The following is a 24,961-nucleotide window of genomic DNA, read 5'->3' as shown; positions in this document are numbered from 1 at the left end:
ACACAGTTTCTGTTTTCTGCTCAACACAGAGATACAGAGCACTGCTGGTTTGGACAGTGCTGACAATATGGAAACTATAACTGATATTAATTGATTTTACCCACAAATAATGATAAAGTATTGTAACCAAATTAAGATTTGACTTTCAAAATAAGGTTAAGAACTTATTGCAATCATTTTACCTGACTAGCATAGTATCATCATATAAAACTATTAGTTTTTTCATGTTAAGATCTACAAAGTGAGCTATTTCCTGTCCTCATAGGATCCACCTGTGTAATATAAGAGTCTGCTAAGTTAATTTGATCAGACTGTCCTTGGAGTTATTTACAGCAACTGTTGGCTGACATTTAGCAGGATTTTAACCAACATATAGTAATCCTATTTCACGCCAGCAGATGATGAGCAGGCCTGTCGTTACAGAGTCTGTTCAGCGCTCAGTGTTGTGTTAGCATGCAGGCTCTGTCCTCCAGAGCCACGCCATCCTCTCCAGCTCTCTGCTAGAAACAGGCCCTTGTGCTCCCGGCAGGCTCCTCCTGTTTCATTTACATCTTAAGCTTTTAGCTGATGCTTCATCCAGAGCAGCATTTAGTGAGAGTAAGCAGTAGGAGTTCAACATCTGGTTCAAGGACACTTCACAGGACACATTCCATTTATAGGACAGTCCCTTTAGAGATGAGATGAATGAACATATTACAGCAACATATTTTATTACAGTAAAAAGTATTTTGTTTGGCTTGTCAAAGTGTTGTTGTTTCCTCTATCCTGATCTGTGTGACGTTAATACGGGAGGCATTCAGTAAATTAAAATTAAATAATTAAATTAAAAAATAGATATTACTAATATTTTTGAGATTTTACAATACATTTGATTTTTTCCCCACAATATCCCACTTCCCATGTCTTAGCATTTTTAAGACTTTTGAAAGACTGATTTGAGACATTATAATACCAATTAAGGCCTAACTTTTAGATTAATGTATTTAATGACTTTTTAAGGATCTGCAGGAACCCTGCAAAAAAAATCCCACCCAATTCATCAGATTCAAAAACAGCATGTCTATCCTCAGAAGCAGTAACCATGAAAAAAAAAAACAGGAAACCAGTTGTTTATTGGAAGACAATCTTGAGAGCAAAAATCCAACTGATAACATTGAATTAATTGAATATATGACATCATATACATCTCAATACAATAATAATACTGGCCTCGAAGGCCTCCAGCATTTCCCCCGTCGATACACCTGTGCACTTTTCCATTCAATCACTAGTCATAATTCAATGATTTAATCTTCCTCTCATAGTCTGCAGTTCTATCTCTGTGCCCAAAAAAGTGCTTCAGGCTGCAGCCTGTTAGTTTGGGCTGTCTGCAGTAGTTATGGCACTCAGCAGGTAACACAATATATCAGCTCAGCTCAACTAAACTTTGTCCCTAGGTGCATTCAGTACTTACAACCATGCTACAAGATGTACTGCATTTGGTGCTATCGAATGCTTTGAGTAAAAATGACTATAAAAAAGACAAATGCATCCACAACATATAAAACCATGATTTAGCCCAGTAGCCCTCGACAGTGTGATTTCTGAGATGATATACAATATTTATTGTTAATGCCTTTTCCTTCAAATTATAGATATTTACAGGGTCTATGCTTCTGTTAGAAGAAAATAAAATTCACTTTGGGCATTAATGTTTGACTCAAATTTATGCCTGTCATATGCAGGCTGTCCTTAGTTTTGTCAGTTGGTTTAAAAAGTCCAGAACCGCTAATGAAGCCTATTAAAAACTAACAATAACTCTGGTCAGTGCATATTACTGAAAATTCAGTTCCAGGTGTTTTATTCTTTTACACATCTTAAAAGACATAACATGATACAGAATGAAATCATGTAGAAACATTTTGAGGATGAAGATAGAAATCCTATTTCCCCCACACACATAAGACAGAACAGTTTTGGCTGATCAAATCTCCATCCTTAAACCTAAAAACATCGCAGAGAAGTGGCACAGGAATTATGGCAACGTCACACTGAAATTTTGTCAAATTTAGATGGAGAAAGAGAAACAGTCTTCATGCTAACCTTGCATCATTTTGAATGTCTGCTTTGTAAAAAACAACCATTTTTCACAAAACTTGTATCACTGAGATGTTTGCAGCTCACGTCTCTTTTAAATCATCTCCGTCTTCTCTTGCAGAGACCAGGAGCCTGCACCTCATCAGTTGTCCTGAGCCGAGGTTTAGGTGACAGCTCTTAAAAGTGACCTCTGATGTCATTGGTCCCAGTAAAGTTAGCCAGTTATCTACGGCTTCATGGTGTTCTTAATGGTCCACTTCTGTCCAGAGCAGGGCTGCAGAACCAGCAGGTGGCCGAAGAAAGCATTAGCCGGCACCACCTCCAGACAGCGTCCCGTGGCTCGATTTACGATTGAGTCATTCTGCAGGGCAGAAGGAGAGACAGTTTTACATAGGACCTGTGTACCACATGTGACCACATGTGACAAGACCCAGGGCTGGTGTGGACAGATATTTGACATGAAATCCTCTCAGATAATGTATTAATTATATTTTGTATATGTGAAAATTAAACAGGATTTTTTTAAACATTTTTTATGGCAAACTGTGATTATTTATGACATAGTATATTATGACCTTTTTTATGGCATACTGTACTGTGGTTATTTTATGACACAGTATACTCTGACTTTTATTATGGCAAACTTTACTATAACCTTTTTTAAGGCATACTACACTATGACTACTTTATGACATACTTAACTATGGTTATGTCATTCTATACCATGACCTTTTTTCTTTTTTTTTTTGCAATTATCTTTTTTATTTGGAAAAGTCAACAATTTAGCATACAGATTTTCTACAATTTTTCATACTGTAGCACACTTTTCCAGTTTTCCATTTTGCCGTTCTCTGCATATGTACAAGAAAGAAACTAAAAATCACAGTCCTCTTATGCAGAAATTCAGTCCATACAGACCTTTCAGTCCTTCACTCCCATGGATGAGAATTCAAGGAAATCTCATTAACCATTCATCTTTATAACACTGAGCGTGCTCATCTGTGTTCTCCCACAAAACATCAATTAGCCATAAATCCAACGAATTTCTACCTTACTCTGTCCGCCATTAGGTGTTCCATTTTCACACATATGCCCAACTCTCATTCCAGGAAATACTAACTATGTACAACCGAACTGAAGGGAGCTTACATTTTTACATTTTTCACAACAACGGGAAGAAAAGGGGTTTGAAACATTAATGGAGTTATACAAAGTCTGCTCTCATTGGGGTTATAAATTCAATCCATTTGTGCCACATTTGGAAGAATTTGTCTTTTTGAGCTCTCAAGGAATAAGTCAATTTTTCCATCTTAAATATTTCTAAAATTACATCCTGCCAATCTTCCACTATAGGTGGTATTGTATTTAGCCATTTTCTGGTGATTGATTTTTTACTAGCAGCCAAAAGGGCCTGCAGCAGCTTTGTATCCTTCCTCTGTTTCAAGCACACAACATGGCCCAAATAAAGCGTCTCAATATTCATGGGTAACTTAATTTTAAATACCGTGCACAATGTCTTATGGACACCTTTCCAATATGAACTCAATTTAGGACATCCCAAAATATGTGGGAATGGTTTGCCTCCATTGACCCACATTGTCTCCAACACCCTGAACTTTTAGTGTTATATTTTTCTTGGTGTGGGGTCTTAAAAATCTTACTATATTTTTCCAACATTGCTCCCTCCATTCCATAGAATTAGTTGAGGACCACTGAAAGCTGCAAATTTCTCCCCAAGTCTCCTCCGACATCCTTATTCCTGCTTCTTTTTCCCATTTTTCCTTAATATACAGGGCGTTTTCATTTCCAGCCAGAAACAGAGCATTGTAGAGCTTAGAGATTGATTTAGAGGGAATCGAAACAAGGGCCGACTTTAAAATTCTGAAGAACTCAGATTCTGCTTTTGAAAAATCAGCAGGTCTGCACTTCTTATTAAAATAATGTCGCAATTGAAGATACCTGAAGAAGTCCCTCTGCTCTAGGCCGTGTTCATCTTGTAAATGTTGGAAACTCTGTATTGTGTTTTTGTGTAAATGAAAGATAAGTTGTAAGCCCTTTCTGTATCCAGGATTCAAATCTTTTGTCTACTCTATTGGGAATAAATTCTGTATCGTAAGCACACCATCTAAAGAGCCTGAGCATGTTTTGAATTTCACATGATTTAACTACTTTCTGCCATATCCTCAAATGTAATACTGATCCAGGGGTTATTTCTCCCTTCTAATTGAGCTATCAAACCTCTATCTGCAATTACAGCCTGCAGAGGGAAATCTAAGCTGATTTCAGATTCTAGTTCCTTCCATCTGGCTTTATATTCACTGTTGCACCAATACAGTAAAGGGGTTAGCTGTGAAGCATAGAAATATTTTTTTAAACAAGGAAGTGCCACTCCTCCTCTTTCTTTCCTCATCTGTAAAGTATTAAATCGAATTCTGGGTTTCTTTCCTTGCCAGATAAATCTAGAAATCCATTTATCCCACTCTCTGAACTGGTTATCACTTACTTCCACTGGTAAAGTCCGAAAAACATATAATAGCTTTGGGAGAGTGTTCATTTTAATTGCGTTAATCCTTGAGCTTAAATTTAGGAAGGGAATGAGATTCCATCGATGTAGGTCTGATTTTATCTTCAATGATAATGGCCCATAATTTGCTTGTGACAATTTTGAAAGGTCTTTTGTTAGCGTTATTCCTAGATATTTTAATGATTCAGCGTCCCAATCAAGGTTATAATTGTCTTGCATGCTCTTTGGTGGAGTGAAGTTTAAAGTCATAACCTGTGTCTTTAATATATTGAGCTTGTATCCTGAAAGGTTTCCATAAACGGCCAACAGTGTCATCAAACCCAAGAAGGACTTCTCTGGCTCGCCCAGAAGAACCAAAACATCATCTGCAAAAAGCATCACCCTCTGTTCAATCCCCCCCACCTCAATACCTCTGATAGCATTACTCTGTCTCAATAATTGTCCTAGGGGTTCAATAAATAAAGCAAAAAGGAGGGGGGATATTGGGCAGCCCTGCCTTGTTCCTCTCCAAAGTAAAAGAGTCGGAAAGGTCTCCGTTAATCTTAATCCGTGCTGTAGGCTTATCATAAAGGGTCTGAATAATTTTTATAAACTTATCTTGAAAGCCAAATTTTCCCATAACCTTATATAAAAATAACCATCTAACGGAATCAAAGGCTTTCTCTGCATCTAAACCTACAATCATTGCTTTTGTTTTGTCCTTCTTTATCTGTCCTAGAACATGTAAGGTTCTTCTTATGTTATCTAGAGTCTGCCTGTGTTGGATAAATCCTGTCTGATCTAAGTGGATGAGATCAGGTAAAAGTGTCTCTAGTCTGCGGGCTAAAATAGATGTAAACAGTTTGTAATCAACATTGAGAACACTAACCGGCCGATAGTTACCACATTCTTGTCTATCTTTTTGCTCTTTGGGAATAACTGATATAATTGCTTCCTCCAAGAGGGTAGAAGTTCTCCTTTCTGCAAGACCCAGTTAAACGTATTAAGTAGTAATGGTGATAGTTGTGGTTTCAAGACCTTATACCACTCTGGAGTAAAGCCATCAGAGCCCGGGGACTTACCAACCTTCAATTTAGAAATGGCTAAAGTCAATTCTTTTACAGAAATTGGTTGAATAAGCTCGCTCTCTGTGAACTGCTAAGTGTAATTCTAATGAACTCAAAAATGAATCTATTTGAGTTTCATCGGGAGCCTGGGGTTGAGAATACAGCTCCCTGTAAAATATTTCAAAGCTCTCTTGAATTTTCTCTGTTGTATTTTCGACAATTTTTGTTTTTTGATTCTTAATTTTATAGATTGTATTTTCCATTTGTTGTTTCCGTAGCCTATATGCTAACAGTTTTGCTGATTTGCCCCCTATTTCATAATTTCTTTGTTTCAAGAAAACACACTTTTTTTGGGTTTCCAGTGTAAATATATCATCAATTTCGCTTTGCAATTTTTTAATTTCCTGTTTCAAATTAGAGTTTATTTTATTACTGTCAGCCAATTGTAGCTTTTTTAATTTCCCCTGTAGGTCTGCTAATTTTTGCCCTTTAAGTTTCTTCATATATGAAGTAATGGAAATAATTTTCCTCATTACAGCCTTTAATGTGTCCCACAGTGTTGCTGGTGATACTTCCCCCGTGTCGTTAAGGTCAAGAAAATCTCTGATGTCCTCCTTTAGCTTCTCCAATACTTTTGTGTCATTAAGTATGGAGGAATTCAGCTTCCATATGGGTTTCTTTACTTTTCTTCCTAGAGCTAATGACATAGAAATAGGGCTATGGTCTGACAGATCAATTGTTGCAATATTACAATCCCTAATCTTGAATCTCTCAGAGCTGAAGACAAAAAAATCCAACCTTGAGTAAACTGAATGCGGGAAGGAGTAGTGTGTATAATCTCTACTAGTAGGGTGTAATTTCTCCACACATCTATAATGCCCAACTCTCCCATCAGAGCTTTCAGTTTCCTAGTCAGAGACCGATTCTGTATAGTCGCTTTTGAAGAATCTAGTGCTGGGTTCAGCCTGATGTTAAAGTCCCCACCGCATATTATCACTCCTTGAGAGTTAACCATTAAGTCAAAGACATGTCTGTACAGTAACCAATCACTTCGGTGGAACATAAACATTCAGTAAAGTAATTATAGACCCCTCTATTCTCCCAGTGATCTTGATAAATCTTCCCCCTTCATCTACAGTCTCTGATATGTGTTCATAAGCAAGTGCATTTGATATAAGGGTAGCAACACCTCTCTTGTGGCCTGACTTAAATGAGGAAGAAAATACCTGTCTAAAACCCAACCTTTGTAATTTTGCATGTTCAGACTGACTCATGTGCGTCTCCTGAAGGAAGGCTATCTGTGCTTTTTCTTTTTTCAGTTTTGACAAAATCTTATTTCTCTTAATTGGATTCAAAACCCCATTCACATTATAAGAAATTATTTTCACAAGTCCACTTTGCATTCAGTCATAAAAATAAAAAAATAAAATAAAAAATATCCCCTCTTCCCCTCTATGTAAGTAATAAGCAGTCCCTTCTCATTAGAATAACAGTAACACAAACTAGAACAGAAACATTGAACGTTCTTAACAAGGAACATTATAAATTTTGTCCACACTTCCAATCTTGAGGCTTTTTCACTCACCAGCCTCGGTTTTGAGGGATAACCTTTCTTCCCTAACTGGGATAAAGGGCCCTCCGCTGTCTCAACAGCCACAAAAAATCTCTAAAGTGTCTCGACTCCTCTCATAGTGAATTAAATTGTTCCGTCTTGATTATAGCGACTATTTATTATTCAACTTTTACCTGCTTGGGGGTCGATCAATCGTGCCAGTTATTTTTCCTTCAAATTAGTCCTTATCTTCTGTTTGATCCCGTCTGAATACCTGCAACTTTTCTTTATATCCTGGTGCTCCACTGGTCCGCGTCGCTCGCTGTGCCCTCGCTGGTAGCCATGACCTCCGCTGGATCCTCTCCAGAAGGGATACCGGCTGCGTAATAACTTTTACCGGTAGTCCCCGGGCTGCAAGATCCGAGGTTGCCTCCTCCGCCGTGTTGTAGGTCTTTGTCCCGTCCTCATAGTGAACTCTCAGCCGGGCCGGGTACAGGGTCTGGAACTTAATGTTTTTTTCTTTCAAAGCCTTCCGCGCCTCTGCGTATTCCCTTCGTTTGGTCAGGATAAAGCGGTGCATAATCTTGGTCGAGGTTGATTTTGCAGTTTTTCCACATGAACCCTTTCTTTTGCCATGCTAGTTTTAGCACCTCTTCTTTCGTTCTAAAACTGAGGAATTTAACAAGGATCGACCTGGGTTGGGCACCTGCCGGGGGTTGCGGTGCCAGTGCTCGGTGGGCTCTCTCTATCTGTAGATCCTTCGAATCGGGTATGCCGAGGTTCTCTTTAAGCAGCTTATCCACGAAGGAGATCATTGTTCTGGGCCCGTCTTCCACACCTTCGGGCACTCCATATATCCTCACGTTTTCCCTCCGTGCGCGTCCCTCCTGGTCCGCTAGCTTCAATTGGAACTGCTCCTGTAGAGTTAGCATTTCTGCTAGAGCCTCTTCCGCGTTTTGCAGTCTCTCTTCATTCTCCATAATCCTTGCTTCGGCTTCGTCCAGCCTCGAGTTGGTCTTTGTGATTTCTCCTTTAATATCTTCAAACTGTTTTTTGCTGTCTTGTCTAAAATCTCGAATCTCTCTGAGAATCACGGTCAGGCTCACCGACTCCTCTCCTCCTCCCATATTATCGCTGCCGTGGCTAACGGGGTGTGAGCTACCGTTAGCATCACCGTGTTGCTGTCCTTTGTTGCTTTTTTCAGAGTCCAGAGCAGGTTTTTTACTCTTAACTTTAGACGTCATCCTCGCCCCTCTACTTTATATAATGGCAGTGAACCAATTAATGTAACACTTCAACTTTGGGGCAAATTTCTATTTCTTTTGTCGAGAGCGCTTTCCCTACGCAGCCATCTTGTCGGTGACCCGGAAGTCCTCTCCCCATGACCTTTTTTTATGACATTTTATCGCACTATTGCTGCTTTCCGAATCGCATACTTTGTGTTTTTACTTTTAGCAGGTTGGAATTTATGTTATATTTCATTTATAACGGTGACAGCAATATCTGTTCCTGGGTGCAGATGGCTCCTCCAAGGGCTTGAATGACTCATCTCATGGGCAAGGATGAGTCTCAAGCCTGCCAAATCCAGGTCTCTGGTCCTGAAGAAAAGTAGAGTGGCTGGTTGGTTCCGCTTTACCGTGGGACGGACACCAATTCCAACGGTGACAAAAAGACTTGTCAAGAGCCTGGGGAAGATCTTTCACAGTTCCTTGAGGGATACAGCCACACTCCAACAAACCAAGAGCGAACTAACAACATGGCTCACTGCGATCGACAAGTTGCGGCTCCCAGGAAAATTCAAAAGCCTGGATGTACCAACATGGAGTCCTGCCAAGACTTGTCTGGCCCCTTCTTGTCTATGAGGTGCCCATGACCACTGTGGAGGTGCTGGAAAGAACCATCACCCAGTTTCTCCGGAGATGGTTGGGGCTCCCTCAGTCCCTGTGCAGTATTGCCCTATATGGGCATTCCACTAAGCTGCAGCTTCCCATCAGTGGCTTGTCAGAAGAATTCAAGGTCACACGTGCCAGGGAGGTCATGATGTACAAAGATTCCTCTGATGTTAAAGTCGCCTCAGCAGGAATCCTTGTAAAGTCCGTAAGGAAGTGGAAGGCACAGGAAGCAGTTGACAGAGCGGAGGCACGGCTACAGCATAGCATTTTGGTCGGCAATGTGGCAGTGGGGCGGGCAGGACTAGGCAGTTTTCCCAAACCACGCTATGACAAAGCCAGAGGGAGGGAGAAGCGTCAACTGGTGCAGGATGAGATACGAGCAGAGGTGGAGGAAGACCGCCAGACCAAGATGGTCGGCATATCAACAAGGCGCCTGGACTAGGTGGGAGAATGCTGAACAGCGTAAGATCACCTGGTCAGAGCTCTGGAGAGCCGAACCTCAGAACATCAACTTTCTCATCCGGTCAGTTTACGACATTCTCCCCAGCCCAGCCAATCTGCATTGCTGGGGCTTGGTAGACACTCCAGCATGCCAACTGTGCCAGAAGAAAGGCACTTTGGAGCACATCCTCAGCTGCTGCTCGAAGGCACTGGGGGACAGGCAGTACCGCTGACGCCATGACCAGGTCCTTAGGGCCTTGGCAGATACCATCAGCAGAGCGATTCAAAACAGCAAGTACCAGCACACGCCCAAGCAGTCCATCACCTTCATCAGAGCCGAAGAGAAGACACAACACCAGCCAAGCGCCTCCGGAGGGCTTCTTGTCACTGCACGGGCCGGGCATCTCCAACTCGACCTGGGAAAGCAGCTCAAGTTCCCTGAAAACATCTCAGCCACTTTGCTCCGCCCAGACATGGGCGTCTGAGTCAACAAAGCCAGTGGTCCTAATGGAACATACTGTCCCCTGGGAAGACCAGATTGAAGAGGCCAACGAGTGGAAAAGGGCCAAATACACAGAACTGGTGGTGGAGTGCAGGAACAATGGCTGGAAAGCCCGTGTCGAACCAATCGAGGTTGGGGCACAGCTGATTCACTGGCCAGTCATTGTGTCGAACCCTCAAACTCCTTGGAGTAAAGGGTCATCTGTGCAAAAGAGCCATCAAAAACATCCTCGAGGCCACTGAAAGACCTCATGATGGCTGTGGATCCGGAGGGGGGATTATAACATATTATATTCTTGAAAGTAAAATTACATATGCACTTCTTTGTCATTGTTTATTATGTCATTTTGTTGGTGGTTATCTTCATGATTATTTTGTTCACTTAAACAATTACTATTCCTACTTTTACTATTCGACTGGTCATCAGTCACTTGAATTTGCTTTCATCCGTCATTACGCCCTCTGACAGCTGTCAGCGAGATGTCAAGCTGTCATCTGTTTGTGGCTCAGTTGATATGACGTATCTTCCGCTGTGCAGAGGACTGTGGGTCAGAATAGCCAGAAGAGCATGCTGGCTTGCATACTGCAAAATCTGACCGGAGGCAGTAGGACATCCAGGTATTTTTAGCATACTTCTTTTTACATGCTATGTATTGGGACATACTAAATCTATTTCAGGCATATTTAATAGTATGGTTGTATGGCAACTTGACCACAAGGTTAAAGTTAAGTCTTACTCACAAAAGAATGAAATTATGCTTTTCTTGTGAAGAAACAATATATTTCACCAAGGAAAACAGTTTTCTTTCTGCTTCTTACCTGAGAGAAATTCCATGTCTTCTGCTTCACATTGGTCACCTTCTCACAGTTGAGGAGCTGAGGAAACTGGCTGATCTGATCGTCCACCACACAGCGAGTTTCCTCCCCTGTGCTTCCCAGAGGACCCAGGAACAGCTGACCTTCTTTGGTGTAACGTCCTAACTGAGGAAAACACAGAGACAGCACTCATACAACAGCCTGAGAGGGGTCGCAAACATGGCACATTGTGTTTACTGTTAATGTTGGTGATTTTCAACCAGCTTTGTTGTACTACATACTACAATGTGGGTAGTATGTATAAGTGAACTGTAGTAAACTTCCCTCCATCTTAAAAGCACCCAATTCTCCCTGCTTTTTGGTTTTTGCTGGCTCTAGGGCTGTTGCTCCAACTACAGATTGTACCTCCACATTTTCGTACGCCTGCCACCATGGACACAGAGAGTATAGAAACGGATCAAGAGAGAGCTGCCCTTCTCTCTCTCCCTCAAACCAAACAGAAGAAGAATTCATTCATTCATTTCCCTAACCACTTATTCTGTTAGGGGTCACAGGGGGGCTGGAGCCTATCCCAGCTTATATTGGGTGAGAGGCGGGGTACACCCTGGACAGGTCGCCAGACTATCACAGGGATGACACATTGAGACAAAACCATTCACATCTACAGGCAATTTAGAGTCACCAATTAACCTAACCTGCATGTCTTTGGACTGTGGGAGGAAGCTGGAGTACCCAGGGTAACCCACGCTGACACGGGGAGAACATGCAAACTCTGCACAGAAGGGCTCCCACACCCCAGGTTGGAACCAGGAACCCTCTTGCTGTGAAGCGACAATGCTAACCACTGCACCAGTGCTGATTAAATATAGACTAAAACTCTGTTACTGCGTTGCCCATTTCTCACCTAAAATGTCTCCAGAAAAATATTAAAGCTCATCCTTTAACTGTTATTTGAGATTGTTTGTTACCAGCTGGCTGCCATATTGTTACCTGTGGAAAAACAGCCCAGCTCCTGTTATGCCTGTTATGTTTATTTGTCCAGTGTGCCGCAGTGCATTATGATATTTCCAGCAGTGAAACACTTGTTTAAGTTTCCTACCACATACCCAAATTTTTACAAGAAACTTAAATCTAGATACCGCTTGTGGTTTTGTCTGAGGGATAACTGAGAAATGCAACTTTGTAGAAAGGGTTATATTGCGCTGCACTCACTCTAACAGAACCGAAGTTTAGCTCTTCTAGCTTTTAGCATGCTCCCTGAAGCACCTGTTCACCACTGCGAGCTAGAAAGAGATGCCCTGCAGGCCAGAGGGCTGAGGAGCTGACACTGGCTGACTCACTGCTTCAGCACAAAAAGTGCAACACTGAAACATTTTTATCCTGACAGCAGAACTCTCTCCTAAGAGGATTACAGCTGAGCCTTTGTGAGAAACACAGCTGTAAATCATGTTACTGGTGAGAAGCACTAAGGAGTTGTGTGTGTTTTCAAGAGAGAAGCAAAGACATTGGTGAGAGATGCACTCTGTGGCTAACTGGCGGAGCCCCTCGTGTCTGTGTTGTACCTGAGGACCCCAACCATGGCAGGGGTGCAGGGTGGCCGTGTGGTTCTCCTTCAAACCCTGATCCATACACAGGTGGCTTGCTTTAGAGTTACGGGTCTGAAATCAAAAAGAGTTTCTGAAAATCACACTCAGTTTCACTTCTTTTTCACAGTGTATGAAGATTCTCAAACAGTATTTTGGTATTCTCAAAAAATCATGGCCACTATCAGCATTACTGCGTGTGGGTGCTATGAGCAAGGTAGAACACAAATTTAAAAAATCTAAACATTATTTCATTTCACTTTCCAGGCATGTATTAGTAAAATCCTTAAAAGTTTTAAGAAAGTCATGAAATTTTGTTGTGTGTATGGAATTAATGGTTTCATGGATAACCATGTAGTGTAACATAACAGTAAATTTTCTGACATAACACAGTTTTAACATGTACTGCTGCATGACAGCATTTTGTTTGACATCACATATGTGTCTTCATTTTCTCACTGCGTTTAGTCTTAGTGCAAACCATTGGCTGCTTACTAGGTGTTAGCATTTTTGGGGTTTCTCTGCATAGACCAATTTAAAAACAAACAAACAAAAATGGTGAATAACTGTTTATTTGTTGTTATAGGCAGGCACATTCATGTATAAGTGTGCATGTGTACTTGTACTGTATCTTCCCTCTCCTGACTGCCACGAAAATTCGAACACTGCCTACACACATATGTTGCAAAAGTGTTTTTCACACTTGCATCCAGAAATTGGTTTATAATGAAATGCATTAAACATACACTGATAGTACAACTGCCTCTGTTTCCTCTCATGCTTGAAAGCCAGTGCCAGACTGATATGAGTTCCTTAAAAGGATAATGTATTGACTGTGCCTGAACATGAACATAACTAATTGTGAGAGTGGAAAAGGTCGTCGTTTAATTTTCATATGTAATTAACATTTGGAGTAAACTACTACACAGTTCTAATTATGCATTTATAGATTGTGAATGGCCTTGGACATTTAATTATAGGTCCTTGAAGAGTCATATAAGGGTTTGAAATTTTGTCCATGAAAATGTGTGGGAACCCTGCTTAGACGTACAAGCTTCTCTGTGTGGTCTCTTTCTGCTTCATGTCAGTTTGAGTGTTGTCTCACCTCTCCGTAGAACAGCGTGTTGTTGTACCTCCTCATCTCTGGGTAAACATTGTCAAGGTACCACTCAAAGCTCTTACACTTTAGACTCTTCCTCAGTGCAACTCTCTGAGAGATGTCTCCGTAATCAATGCCGTGGTTCTGCAAAGGCACAAAGAGTCATTAAGGGACGTCGTTGCAATACAGAGGCATTTCTTCTACATTAATACTTAAAATAATATAATTATATGATAATAATTTTAACATTTTTACTCAAATGTCCATTTTGCTTTTTTTCTTTTGATTACTAGCACAATAATAATTAAAATAATTCCAAGTTTATAAAAGTTTGTACTTCACTTATTCAAAAGAGCTCATGTAAAGAATGATTTCATGCACAGAAAATTAATGCCAATAGTTCATGTGCAATAAACAACAGAGGAAGAGCACAGTCGCTAGCAACATCCTCTCTGTAGGAGTTGTTGCCATAGCAACAGCCCTCTCTCACCTCCATTGGGATGTTCCAGGCCAGGTAGACAGTAGACTTGTACTCATCCATCCAGACCTCAGCCACGCGTAGAGCGTTACGCCGTGTGTGAAAAGCTATGTTACTGTGGTAGGGTTTCTTCATCCGTGCGATGTGAGCGACCCTGGAACAAGGCAGCACCTCCATACTGCCTCCACATAGCCACACCTGTAGGAAGATAGCATTAAAGAACAAGGGAATTAACTAGAGGGTAGCAATAATATTTGTTTTGCCACTAGAGGGCAGAGAATAAGAAAACTAGCTAACAGACGGACAGCCACCACAAATATCCCTCACTTTTAATGTTGATTGGTGGCTAACAGCAGACATTTATTTTTCTGATCACCTGATAAATCCTCTGCGGATAAGTCAGCTCTCAGTAAAAACCTCCTGAACATCTGGATCTTAAGTTATAAGAGAAAAAAGGTGAGCACACATCTGCAGGTGCTGGGCCAGTGGCACGTCTGCAACAAGCTGCACTGAGTCTGAAACTGGGACTGATTTGTAACATGAAACTGCTTTATTCGGTGTTTTTAGTGCTTTAAATCACTTGGTCCATTTGTTTTGGAGAGGAGGAGACCTCTGCGATTGATGTGGCTCCTGGTAAAAACCTCCTGAATAATGAATGAATTCTAACAGGGAGAAGATTCAGCTAGTGGCAAACTGCAATCCTCACCCCTAGACACCACTAAATCCTACACACTGCTCCATTAAGTCCAGCGTTCACTCTCTCTATAGCTCTGGTTTGGTCTCCACCAAGTCTGAGAAAAACATCTATCTCTCGATGGTCTAGCTTGAAATACATGCCTGTGGTAGGTAATGAGTGGTAAGACTGAATTACATGTGCCATAAAATAAAAAGAGTTTGGTATTCGTTTTATGATTACAGCTAACAACATCCTCTAGCTCAAGGAAGGAATGCAAAACAGTAACTTTTGGCATCAAAAACTTAAATCTGACATTACAAAAGAACAGTGTAAAAGTTCCACTGGAAAAAAAACAAAACATAGATATTTAAAAAAATATTTAAATGTTTATATTTTTGCATTATGTTGTGTTATTTAAAAACAAACTTCTGTTTTTTTTTCTTTTCATGTCACTCTTTTATTAGTTTTAATTTTTCTTTCACTCTTTTTCAGTTTCAACTTTCTGTCACTGTTTTGGTGTGAAGAGTGAGGGGTTTAAGGGTTTCAGGGAAGGACAGTGGGATTTACATATAATCTACATACTAGAGAGAACATCTCTTCTGGACTCAAAGTCCTCCAAGAGTGACATGACCAAAAATTCAGAAGATTGTCATTGAAAAACACATCAAAATGCAAAAAAACCCAACAATGATAAAATAAAATGTATTGTAATGTAATGTGTATGTAAAACTTTTTTCAATGGTAATGGTTCATTTTTCAATGCCAAATTTTATTTTCAAAGCTTAATTTTAATGTCACTGTTCTAGCTCCATTATTCGGTAGAAATGTTTAATGCACTACTAGTTATATATGGTCCCTGAGAGATTTGGAAAATGTCTGACATTCTTCCATCTGCCTTTTAGCAAAAACAAGGAAACAACCCTGCAGAACAAGTGTACAGCAACAAACTCCCCAACGTTCTCACTCCATGTGACCTATTTATCTCCATTGCCCTGCTGTGAGCTGCACACACAGGACTGGTCCTCCAGGACTTTTAATGGGGCCTCATTTATCAGCGGTGCCACGCTGCGGTGGCCACTGCTCTACTTAAACCTACAGGGTTAAAGAGGGAGCAGGAACAAGAAGAAACTGGGTGACACACAAACCTTGATGCCCAGTTCGATGTTTTCCCCTCCATAGACGTCCATGCCTGAGTCAAGCAGGCCGAGCTCTCCGAAGTAGTTGCGGTTGGCCACGAAGGAGCAGCCAATCATCGCAGGAGTCCTGCAATGATGAAACACAACAACATTTGTATGATTCTATATACAGTATACATGCAGATGTGTAGCATGTGAATCTGCACATTTTTGCACACGTGTAAACACAATGTATTTTCAAATCCACTTATCATCAGAGTTTATTTGGGATTTTTTTTTTTAAAATGGATGAAAATCAGAATAAACACAAATATCCTGGTGAAAATAAAGATCTTTTTTTCTGTTTTTCTGTCTGGTACTTAATGAACAGCTTATTTGTAGTTTTCCTCTAATCATTTTTCCCAAATTGTAAACTTTTACTAAAGGGAGGACACAAAAGCTGCTTAAAACTACTGGATTATAGTATATTTAAATGAAAATCATAAAGAACTTATAAAGAGAAGCCTGTGTGTCTTTATGTGCAAATGCAAACATGAATCTGCATCCTTGGAAATGTGTCTGTCCTTTTTAGCCAGCAAAGGCCGGTGCTGTCTACACCTTGTATTAACATGATCCTGGGTGATGGGATATAAAGTGGACAGCTCTAGTGTTGAGGCGTGAGTGCACCAAATGCGTTCTCAATGCGTCTTGAGATCTGATCACACAGACCACATTCAGGTGTGGTCTGGGCCACATGTGGCCACATTCTTTCAGAACCATGTACGCTGATGTGTCCCGGGCCACATTGAAGGATCATCTACACAGCAGATGTCCTTGCTTATCTGACACCCCACCACATAAGAAAACTTCCTTTCAGTGCATTTACGCAGAGCTGAAGGACCATCTCTGGAGCTGCCCTACTCCCAGTGAACAGTCAGTTCAATGTCTGCCCAGTTAGCACAAGCTAACACAGCAGCTGTAAAACAGTCCCAAAAATCTTACACCAACCATAAAATGGCTCGACTCCATTGTTAACCCCATTAATGACCGGTAATGTTTGCCACATGATGCTAACAGTTTGCCCTTTCACTGTTTGTGGCTGGGCGGACTCTTACCAGCTGTCCCAGCAAGGAGCTCACGCTACCACAGCAGTAATCTCCTAGCAGTCTCATTTTAAACACACAGAGTCAAAGAGAGAGAGAATAGGGCAAAGAAGAGCTGTCAATACACCACGTTTAGCCTTACTATTAAATAAGATTTCACTTATTTTAAATATTGAAGGCTGTAGGTATGTGTATAACATGACAAACCTCCCACCGGTTAAAAACAACGATACATTTGGTCTTTGCGAACAGATATATTTCACATGTTAATTTGCATAATAAGCGGGTAAGTAAGATACGATCGCAGGTGGTCACTCGGGACACATGTGGAGACACATTCTAATGACAGATTTGTACAGACCAGTTGTGATCAGATCACTCAAGATGCATTTTAATACCAGCTGTAAACATGCTAAAATATATGGCCGATTTCCACTGTTGCATTCTGTTTGCGCATAGCTTCATCTAAGTGTACGTTAACATAAATGAAGTTGACGTGCCTGATAGGAGCTGATGTGTCTCCATCATCCCACCACTGTTTGGGTGGATTGATGTACATGCACCACAACTCCCAGTTGTAGCCATGGCCTGAGTTCTCGTAGCGTTCCACCTCGAATGTGTCGTGCTTGATGTTGTCGATGGAGGGTAGGATGATCCTCTTGTGGTCCTCTTTTATTCTGGTCAGAACCGGCTCGGCCCTGACAAAAGTGTAAACACATACACATGTACACACTTTACAGACACAAACTAAAAGACAGAAGGCACAGAGCTTCACTCCAGATCTCCACTCTCTCACCTACTTCAGTCAGCTATAAGGTCCCTCAAGTTGTACCAGCATTATTACTAATTCTATTTGATTCAGCTCAGTGCAGCTCTGCAGGGCATGTGTCTATTTATGCTGAGTGAACTGGGTTGTGTATCTACTCTAAAGTACACACTGAGTTTGAAAATGAGCAGGAGACCCACAAAAAGGTGTCAGTGGGACAAAGCAAAAAGTTGTAAACAGTCAACTGTTTACATCTGGAAATGTACTTTTATGAGCAGGCTTCTCAGCAATATCTGATTTTATTGCTTGTTTGCAATCACGTGACTATTATGATGCGTAAAATTCAGATGGAGGGTAGGAAATGATAAATCCATATACTACCTGATCTGGAAATAGAGTTAAGTGATTACATAAAAGGGTTGGACGAACCTGCAGGCAGCAGGTATCATCAGAAAACTGAAACTCATGTTGGACATGATCCTTACAAAACAAAGACAAATGATTTTTCCCACAACTTAACCAATTTGCCCAGTGTGGACACGATCTTCATTACAAATGACAGCGTCATCAAGACCTGATGTTACTAATGTTCTACTGTAACTATTTTGTGTGTGGTATGCAGACATGGGGGAAAGTCACACATGTGCAAGTCACAAGCAAGTCTCAAGTCTTTACCTTCAAGTCTCAAGCAAGTCCCAAGTTAGTTGTGGTGAGAATCAAGCAAGTCAAGTCAAGTCCCTGCTATAAGTCAAGCAAGTCAAGTTGAGTCATTGCTCAGGTCAAGCAAGTCACAAGTCAAGTCATATGTCACATACAGCAAACACCTCCTCACGATCCGCTAGCTACATGTCCTCTGAATATGCTGTGAAAAAGTCTGGTCTCTGTAGGCAGCCCAGGCTCCGCAAATGGCAACAAAAATGGGTCCAGGCTGCACCAACCAGCCAGCGCAAGACCAGCGAAAGCAAGCACACACACATGAACGCCGTGCCCATGTCTCACAGTCTCGCGCAAGTGCACACACGTGAACGCGGTGCACAGAGAGGCAGTTAGAGCTACAGGGTACAATGAGGCTAAAAACAGAGTTCAAATTACGTTTTTCCAAACACTTTTTATGTCGGCGCTTCAGGACAGGGGAGGAGCTAGCTCCGTTGTGTTTGATAACATTGTTGAACGTAAACAGAAGTGACGCCCAACGGTGCAACGGTGACTTTAATACTGAATTAAAGCCAAGTACCTCTGAGTCATCTGTCTCAAGTCAAAGTCAAGTCTCAAGTCATGAATACAAAGTCAAAGTCAAGTCGAGTCTTTTATCAATGTTAGTCAAGCAAGTCTCAAGTCATCATATTTGTGACTCGAGTCAGAGTCAAGTGACTCAAGTCCCCCATCTCTGGTGGTTTGGTCCAAAACTTAAATGGCTGCCATCTTGTTTTTGGCCAAATGAGTGAAGGTTCTTGAGTATTCTTGACATTAATCTGAAGATGAAGGTTGTTGATCCACATCTGCTGCTGTTTCTCAGTGAGGGTTTTTTTTTTTAAAAAAACATTTCCTCTTTATGTCCTGATATTTTCAGGACTTAAAGTCACCCTTGTTTTTTCCCAATTTGATCAATTAGAACCATAGACTGTATATAAAGATGGACGACATGACGGCGCCCTAGAAGTGAAGGCGAAACATTTCAATCACACCCTGGTGGCTGGCTGCAGTATAGGTCATAAAGCCCGCCCTTTCCATGTTAATGGATTGGACATGGGCCAAACTAAAAACTCAAAGTAAACATCTAACACATGTTTCCCAAAGAGGGTTTCTGTCATTTAAGGTAGTTTTTATCACGCTGCTGTATGTTCAAGTGTTCATTTTTCTTATAAGTTGGTTTTGTTTAGTTTTTTAATGCTATAAACATGCGTTTACAATTTGATTAACAACTGTGTGAGCCAATCGGTGGGCTCACATTCAGTGGCGCTGCTCGTGATTGGTTGGACACCCGCAGAGATCGCTACTGCACGGATTCTGGCTCCGAATGACATCACCAAAGCAAGAGAGCAGGGTACAGTGGGGGTATATATACAGTCTATGACTGCAACAGCCGTAGACAGCGTCATTCATAGGCATTTGTGCAGCGTTAGTAGTCTTTGACTCCATCTGGACAGCATACCAATGTCTGATGTCATATGCTTTATGTTTTGTTTGTTATTTGATGAGTTATACACTATTTTCAAAAGTTTGGATCGCTTGCCATAAAAGCTTGATGGGTCCAGTCAGATCTCTGAGGGGACTACTCAATATTTATGAATGGTCTTTGATGCTTTTAGGTTGTAGAAAGTCCTTTTAACAAACATGCTATTTTCTATGAAATCTTTGTGTTGTACATGTAGGTTAGTTTAGGGTTAGCACAACAACTGGAACTGAATCAGTGAATATAAGCTGAACATACTATGGACTAACAAATCAGTCTAAATCTCTTCAATCTAACCACTGAGTAGAGTGCATGGGAAAACACAGTAGCTCAATATTTAGTGCCCAGTTGCACCGTTGTGGTTCAGTAAAGATCAAAGGTCACTGACGCTTTTAAATTTAAAATCCAAGTTCATGGCTCAACACTCATCCATTTAGTCAATGTCCCCAACACTGTGGGGACATTGACTAAATGGAAGTTTGATTCATTTCAAAAGTGCAGTGTGTAGGACCACACCACTTGAAACTTCTTCCATGTGCCAAGCGTGAATTCCCTGTTGATTTCCTTCAGTATTCATTGTTCAGGAGGTTTTTACCAGGAGCCAAATTATACACAGGTCTCTTACTCTCCAAAACAAACAGATTCTGTGAGTTAAACCGCTAAAAACACTCAATAAATCAGTTTTATGTAAAAATAAAAAAAACACTTATTTTTAGGTGATTACAGACTATAGAAATCATACTTATTATATCTCATTTCTGCCCATAGATCCCCTTAAATCCTACACACTGAACATTTAATACTTCTTTGTTGGGCCAAAACTATTTCAAATGTAAATAATACATTTGGTGTCTGTTTTTATCTCTATTAAAATACTTGTTATTGAAGGAAAGAAGAAAAAAATCAATATAACAGCTAGTTCCAAACTTGTGAACAGCAGTGTCTGTCCTATGGTATCTTTTAATCCTGATTCTACAGGCTCAACCCTTCTCTTTCTCTCCTTATCTTATCCTTATCTTATCCTTCAATGATTCTGTAAAGCACTCTGTAACAGTCTTTAAAAGTGATACACAGAGTGCACTATTGTAATGCTGTTACCTTATCATGACTTGTAATTCAGTAGGTCTTACAATATTTGGTTCCAATATTCATAAATTTAGCCAAGTAAAGTTCACTTTACCCAAAAAGAGAGAGGGGGATCCTAAAATGTCAGACTTGCTCACCAGGATGGGGTGAACTCCACATGGGCGTCAAAAAATCCAGTCACCTCACCGGTGGCCACCTTCCAGCCCTCAATTCTGGCTCGAATCAGCCCCTCTCTCTTCTGGTTCCTGACAATCTTCACCAGGCCGGGGTAGCGCTTGTTCACGTACTCTTCCAGTGGTCCTTTCAGCTGCTCTGCAGTCCATATAACAAAGGTTACACACAGAACAAAACAGATGTCGGTTAGAGATCACAGCATCATCCTTTCTGCTGATGTGTCCATCAACAACATATTACAGCACAATACAGTAGCTGATCTTGACCTTTGACCTCTCAAATCAAAGGGCTAAAATAATAGGTAATTTCTCTAAAGCTCTCAGTGAAATGCTTTTGATTGATTTGCAAAATATTTACAGAAGAAAAAAATGACTGAGTCCATCATTTCATAAACTGTAATGAACCAACAAAGAGGCACGTTTAACACTTTTTAAAATTATTTTGTTTATTATTGGCAGCCAGAGGATTTCCAAAAGATAATTACAAATGCTTTACTACAAGCCTAATCTGATAATTATAAACCACAACACTATTAAGTATTTGAAGGAAATTAGCGATTGGAAAATAAACAAGCCCACAAAACAAACAAACTATAGACTAGTAACATGCACTCAGCAGAGTGCAGATCTCCACCCAGCTTCTCGCAGCCACTCCAGACAATTCTTTTAATTCCAGCAGACGCTCCAGAAGCTCCCAGAAGGTAAGAAAAATATGTGCCTCGTCTACTTTTGACTGAGCCATGGCAAAACTGGACTTTGAACGGTATTAACTTTGTCTGTATGCCACAGCAAAACAAAGTAGGACATAACAATAAACACAAACAATTGCCTCAAATTTATTTTGTCTCTGTAATGTGCTATTTAAATAAAACTTGCCTTGCCCAAAACAGACAGAAACAATTTAAAGGATAACTTCGGTATTTTTCAACCTGGGCCCTATTTCCCCATGTGTATGTGTGTGTATGATTCATAGGTACAACTCGTTCTAAAATTGGTTCAGTATTGAGGGAGGCGGATGCAGCCAGGAGTCGCGAAATGAGCTAAAACGGTAACGGGGGCAAATGCGTGCCGTATAAGTTTGCGCATTAAAAGTGCTTTTTTTCGCCACTGACCGGTTCAGATCGCCAGTGCTATCTCTGTAAATAGCATATTGTAGCGACCCTGGGGCAGTGGTGAGTGTGGTATGAGTGGAGTCAGCTGTCAGTCAGCATTGAAGCAGAGAGAGGGAGGGCTCAAATAAACGGGCCTTTTTCCCGAACGCAAGAACAGGATGTCGCGCAACAGCCCGTAAAGCTTAAAGCTTTCATAGGCTGCCTTTGTCAGATGGCGAGATGCTGAAGTTGTGGCTAGTTGTGCTACAAATGGATGCTAACACTCCTGTCCAGACACTGCGCCTTGCAGACCATCGGGTCTGCAGTGCTCACTTCTCCCAAGATGACTACTGCCAGCCGAAGAAGAGAAGACATCCAATCCCAAAACACCTCTTCCTCAAGAAAATGGCTGTCCCGCGAATAGAGAGAGCTACAGACACAGTGGAGCAAAGCTCGTGACATCACACAGCCCAGAGGTAAGGGAAAGGCTAGTATGCTATTTACAGAGATAGCACTGGCCATCTGAACCGGTCAGTGGTGAAAAAAAGCACTTTTAATGCGCAAACTTATACGGGACGCATTTGCCTCCGTTACTGTTTTAGCTCGTTTCGCGGCTCCTGGCTGCATCCGCCTCCCTCAATACTGAACCAATTTTAGAACGAGTTGTACCTATGAATCATACGCACACATACACATGGGGAAATAGGGCCCAGTTTGAAAAATACCAAAGTTATCTTTTAACTACAGAGCCTGCTTACTTGTGGTAGAAATATAAATATCAAGAAAAATTGACCAAATCAATAAAATCTGTAAGTTTACAAAAGTGGAAGACAAAACACTCCACTTCTGAAACACTCCTGGTGTGGTATGACACCAAAGGAAAAGAACAAAATCAGGTTGCAGCCAGACTGCAGAGAGCTGCGACCAGTGGCACTGTCCCTTGCCCACAGTCAAGATGGTGGCAAAGATAACAAAAACAAGGACTAATTTATCTTGTAATGTGCCTAATTTTAGTGGATCATAACCACTGGTGTAATCCAGTGGTTCCCAAACTTTTTTCATATGTTACACACGCCCGGATCCTTGCCATACATATTTTAAAAATGTTCTATACTAATGTACTCATTTATTTTAAATAAAGGAATAAGATTTTAAAATAACCCTTAAATGTATTTGTTTTTGACACATAAATGAATTAAATTTGACATATAATGAATTAAAATTATTACACCCCTTAAAATCAAGAGGGCTTCGTGACTCCCATGGCTCTTTAGCTGGTTAGCTGTGGCCAGACAGATACACAACTTACACTTGCACACACACGACCAAACGCATGATCCCCTCCAGACTTAGGCCTGGTGGAGATCAAAAAACAAACAAAACAAAACAAGACAGCCATCTCTGTTATCTGAGCAAATATTTTACCCCACTTTTGTTTTGCTGTCCCAAAGTCATACTTTGACCAATTAGTTCCCAAATAAAAAGAAATTTAATTAATTTATTATTCATTCATTCATTCATTCATTCATCTTCTAACCGCTTCATCCTCTTGAGGGTCGCGGGGGGGCTGGAGCCTATCCCAGCTACATCAGGCGAGAGGCAGGGTACACCCTGGACAGGTCGCCAGACTATCGCAGGGCTGACACATAGAGACAAACAACCATTCACACTCACATTCACACCTACGGACAATTTAGAGTCACCAATTAACCTAGTCCCCAATCTGCATGTCTTTGGACTGTGGGAGGAAGCCGGAGTGCCCGGAGAGAACCCACGCTGACACGGGGAGAACATGCAAACTCCACACGGAAGGGCTCCCACGCCCGGGATCGAACCGGCAACCCTCTTGCTGTGAGGCGATTAATTTATTAATTCAATTAAATCACAGTGGAAATATTGCATAATCTATCGAGTTCTTTCCCCACTGGCAGTATTTCACCAGCATTACCTGCTGCTACCAAAGAGAACTACACACATTACAAAACAAGTGGAAGGAATGGCAGTATTCAAGATAAAGTATTTAAAATTAAAAAAATAAAAAACTGAAAAAAATGCACGTGTCTCACGTAGTCTTGATGTTGGGGTTTTTATAAAGTCAGTCCACCTTGATCATATACTGGTGAATTTATCTTGGTGTGGGGATATGTCAGTTTCTCCACTGTATATATTTGATGAACTACGTCTATCCAGTCCTCAATGGGGCCTGGGGCTTCAGCTATTTATGAGTTATTGCCTTTTTTTTTTACATACTGCCAGCAGAGTTGTCATTACAGTTCTATCTTTGGAGTTTATCTCTTGTGGAATATTGCATAAGTACAAGGACAGTGGTACTGAATACCTCCTCTAAAGTCTGATGGATATTCTTCCAGTAAGCTGCCAGAACAGGGTAAGACCAAAATATATGATAATGGTTTGTATTGTTGGCCTGCCATTGCCTCCAACGACATTTAACACTTTTAATTGTTTAATTACAGTTAATCATAGCGATTAACTATGATGATACAGCAATGTTTACAGCAGCCAGACTCTGGTGCTGGTACACTGTCTGGGTCATTACCAAAGGAGGGCAGGTGTATGATGCTGGTTTGGCGCAGGAGAGAGAAGCATGCATGTTTACAGTTTGTGTTTCCCAGCAGTACTGGTGGTCAGACCTCTTACTGGCAGTGATGCTGTGTGACGGGGTGAACATGCAGCGAGTTGTTGCTCCTGTACCTGCAGATATTCAAACACACCAGCTGTTGCTCGCACTGGAGCTGCCAAGTGGCTGGCA

General features: G+C 41.0%; 1 protein-coding gene across 1 annotated transcript in view; it reads right to left on the bottom strand.

Moving 5' to 3' along the window:
• Positions 1 to 1,209: 1,209 nt before the first annotated feature.
• Positions 1,210 to 24,961, bottom strand: part of galnt17 (polypeptide N-acetylgalactosaminyltransferase 17) — a 43,025-nt gene continuing 19,273 nt past the window's right edge. The window contains exons 5-12 of the mRNA XM_049577522.1: positions 21,065 to 21,239; positions 17,403 to 17,600; positions 15,830 to 15,947; positions 14,021 to 14,206; positions 13,537 to 13,674; positions 12,411 to 12,506; positions 10,852 to 11,013; positions 1,210 to 2,437 (exon numbers count right to left, since the gene is read on the bottom strand). Of these exons, the coding sequence (XP_049433479.1) occupies positions 2,303 to 2,437; positions 10,852 to 11,013; positions 12,411 to 12,506; positions 13,537 to 13,674; positions 14,021 to 14,206; positions 15,830 to 15,947; positions 17,403 to 17,600; positions 21,065 to 21,239 (1,208 nt within the window). The 3' untranslated portion in view covers positions 1,210 to 2,302. The remainder of the gene's footprint in view (positions 2,438 to 10,851; positions 11,014 to 12,410; positions 12,507 to 13,536; positions 13,675 to 14,020; positions 14,207 to 15,829; positions 15,948 to 17,402; positions 17,601 to 21,064; positions 21,240 to 24,961) is intronic.

Source organism: Epinephelus fuscoguttatus, linkage group LG5 (genome assembly GCF_011397635.1).
Source record: "Epinephelus fuscoguttatus linkage group LG5, E.fuscoguttatus.final_Chr_v1".
Classification (NCBI taxonomy): Eukaryota; Metazoa; Chordata; class Actinopteri; order Perciformes; family Serranidae; genus Epinephelus; species Epinephelus fuscoguttatus.
Note: the sequence above shows the minus strand (reverse complement) of the source record. Positions and strands in the feature narration are given on the sequence as shown.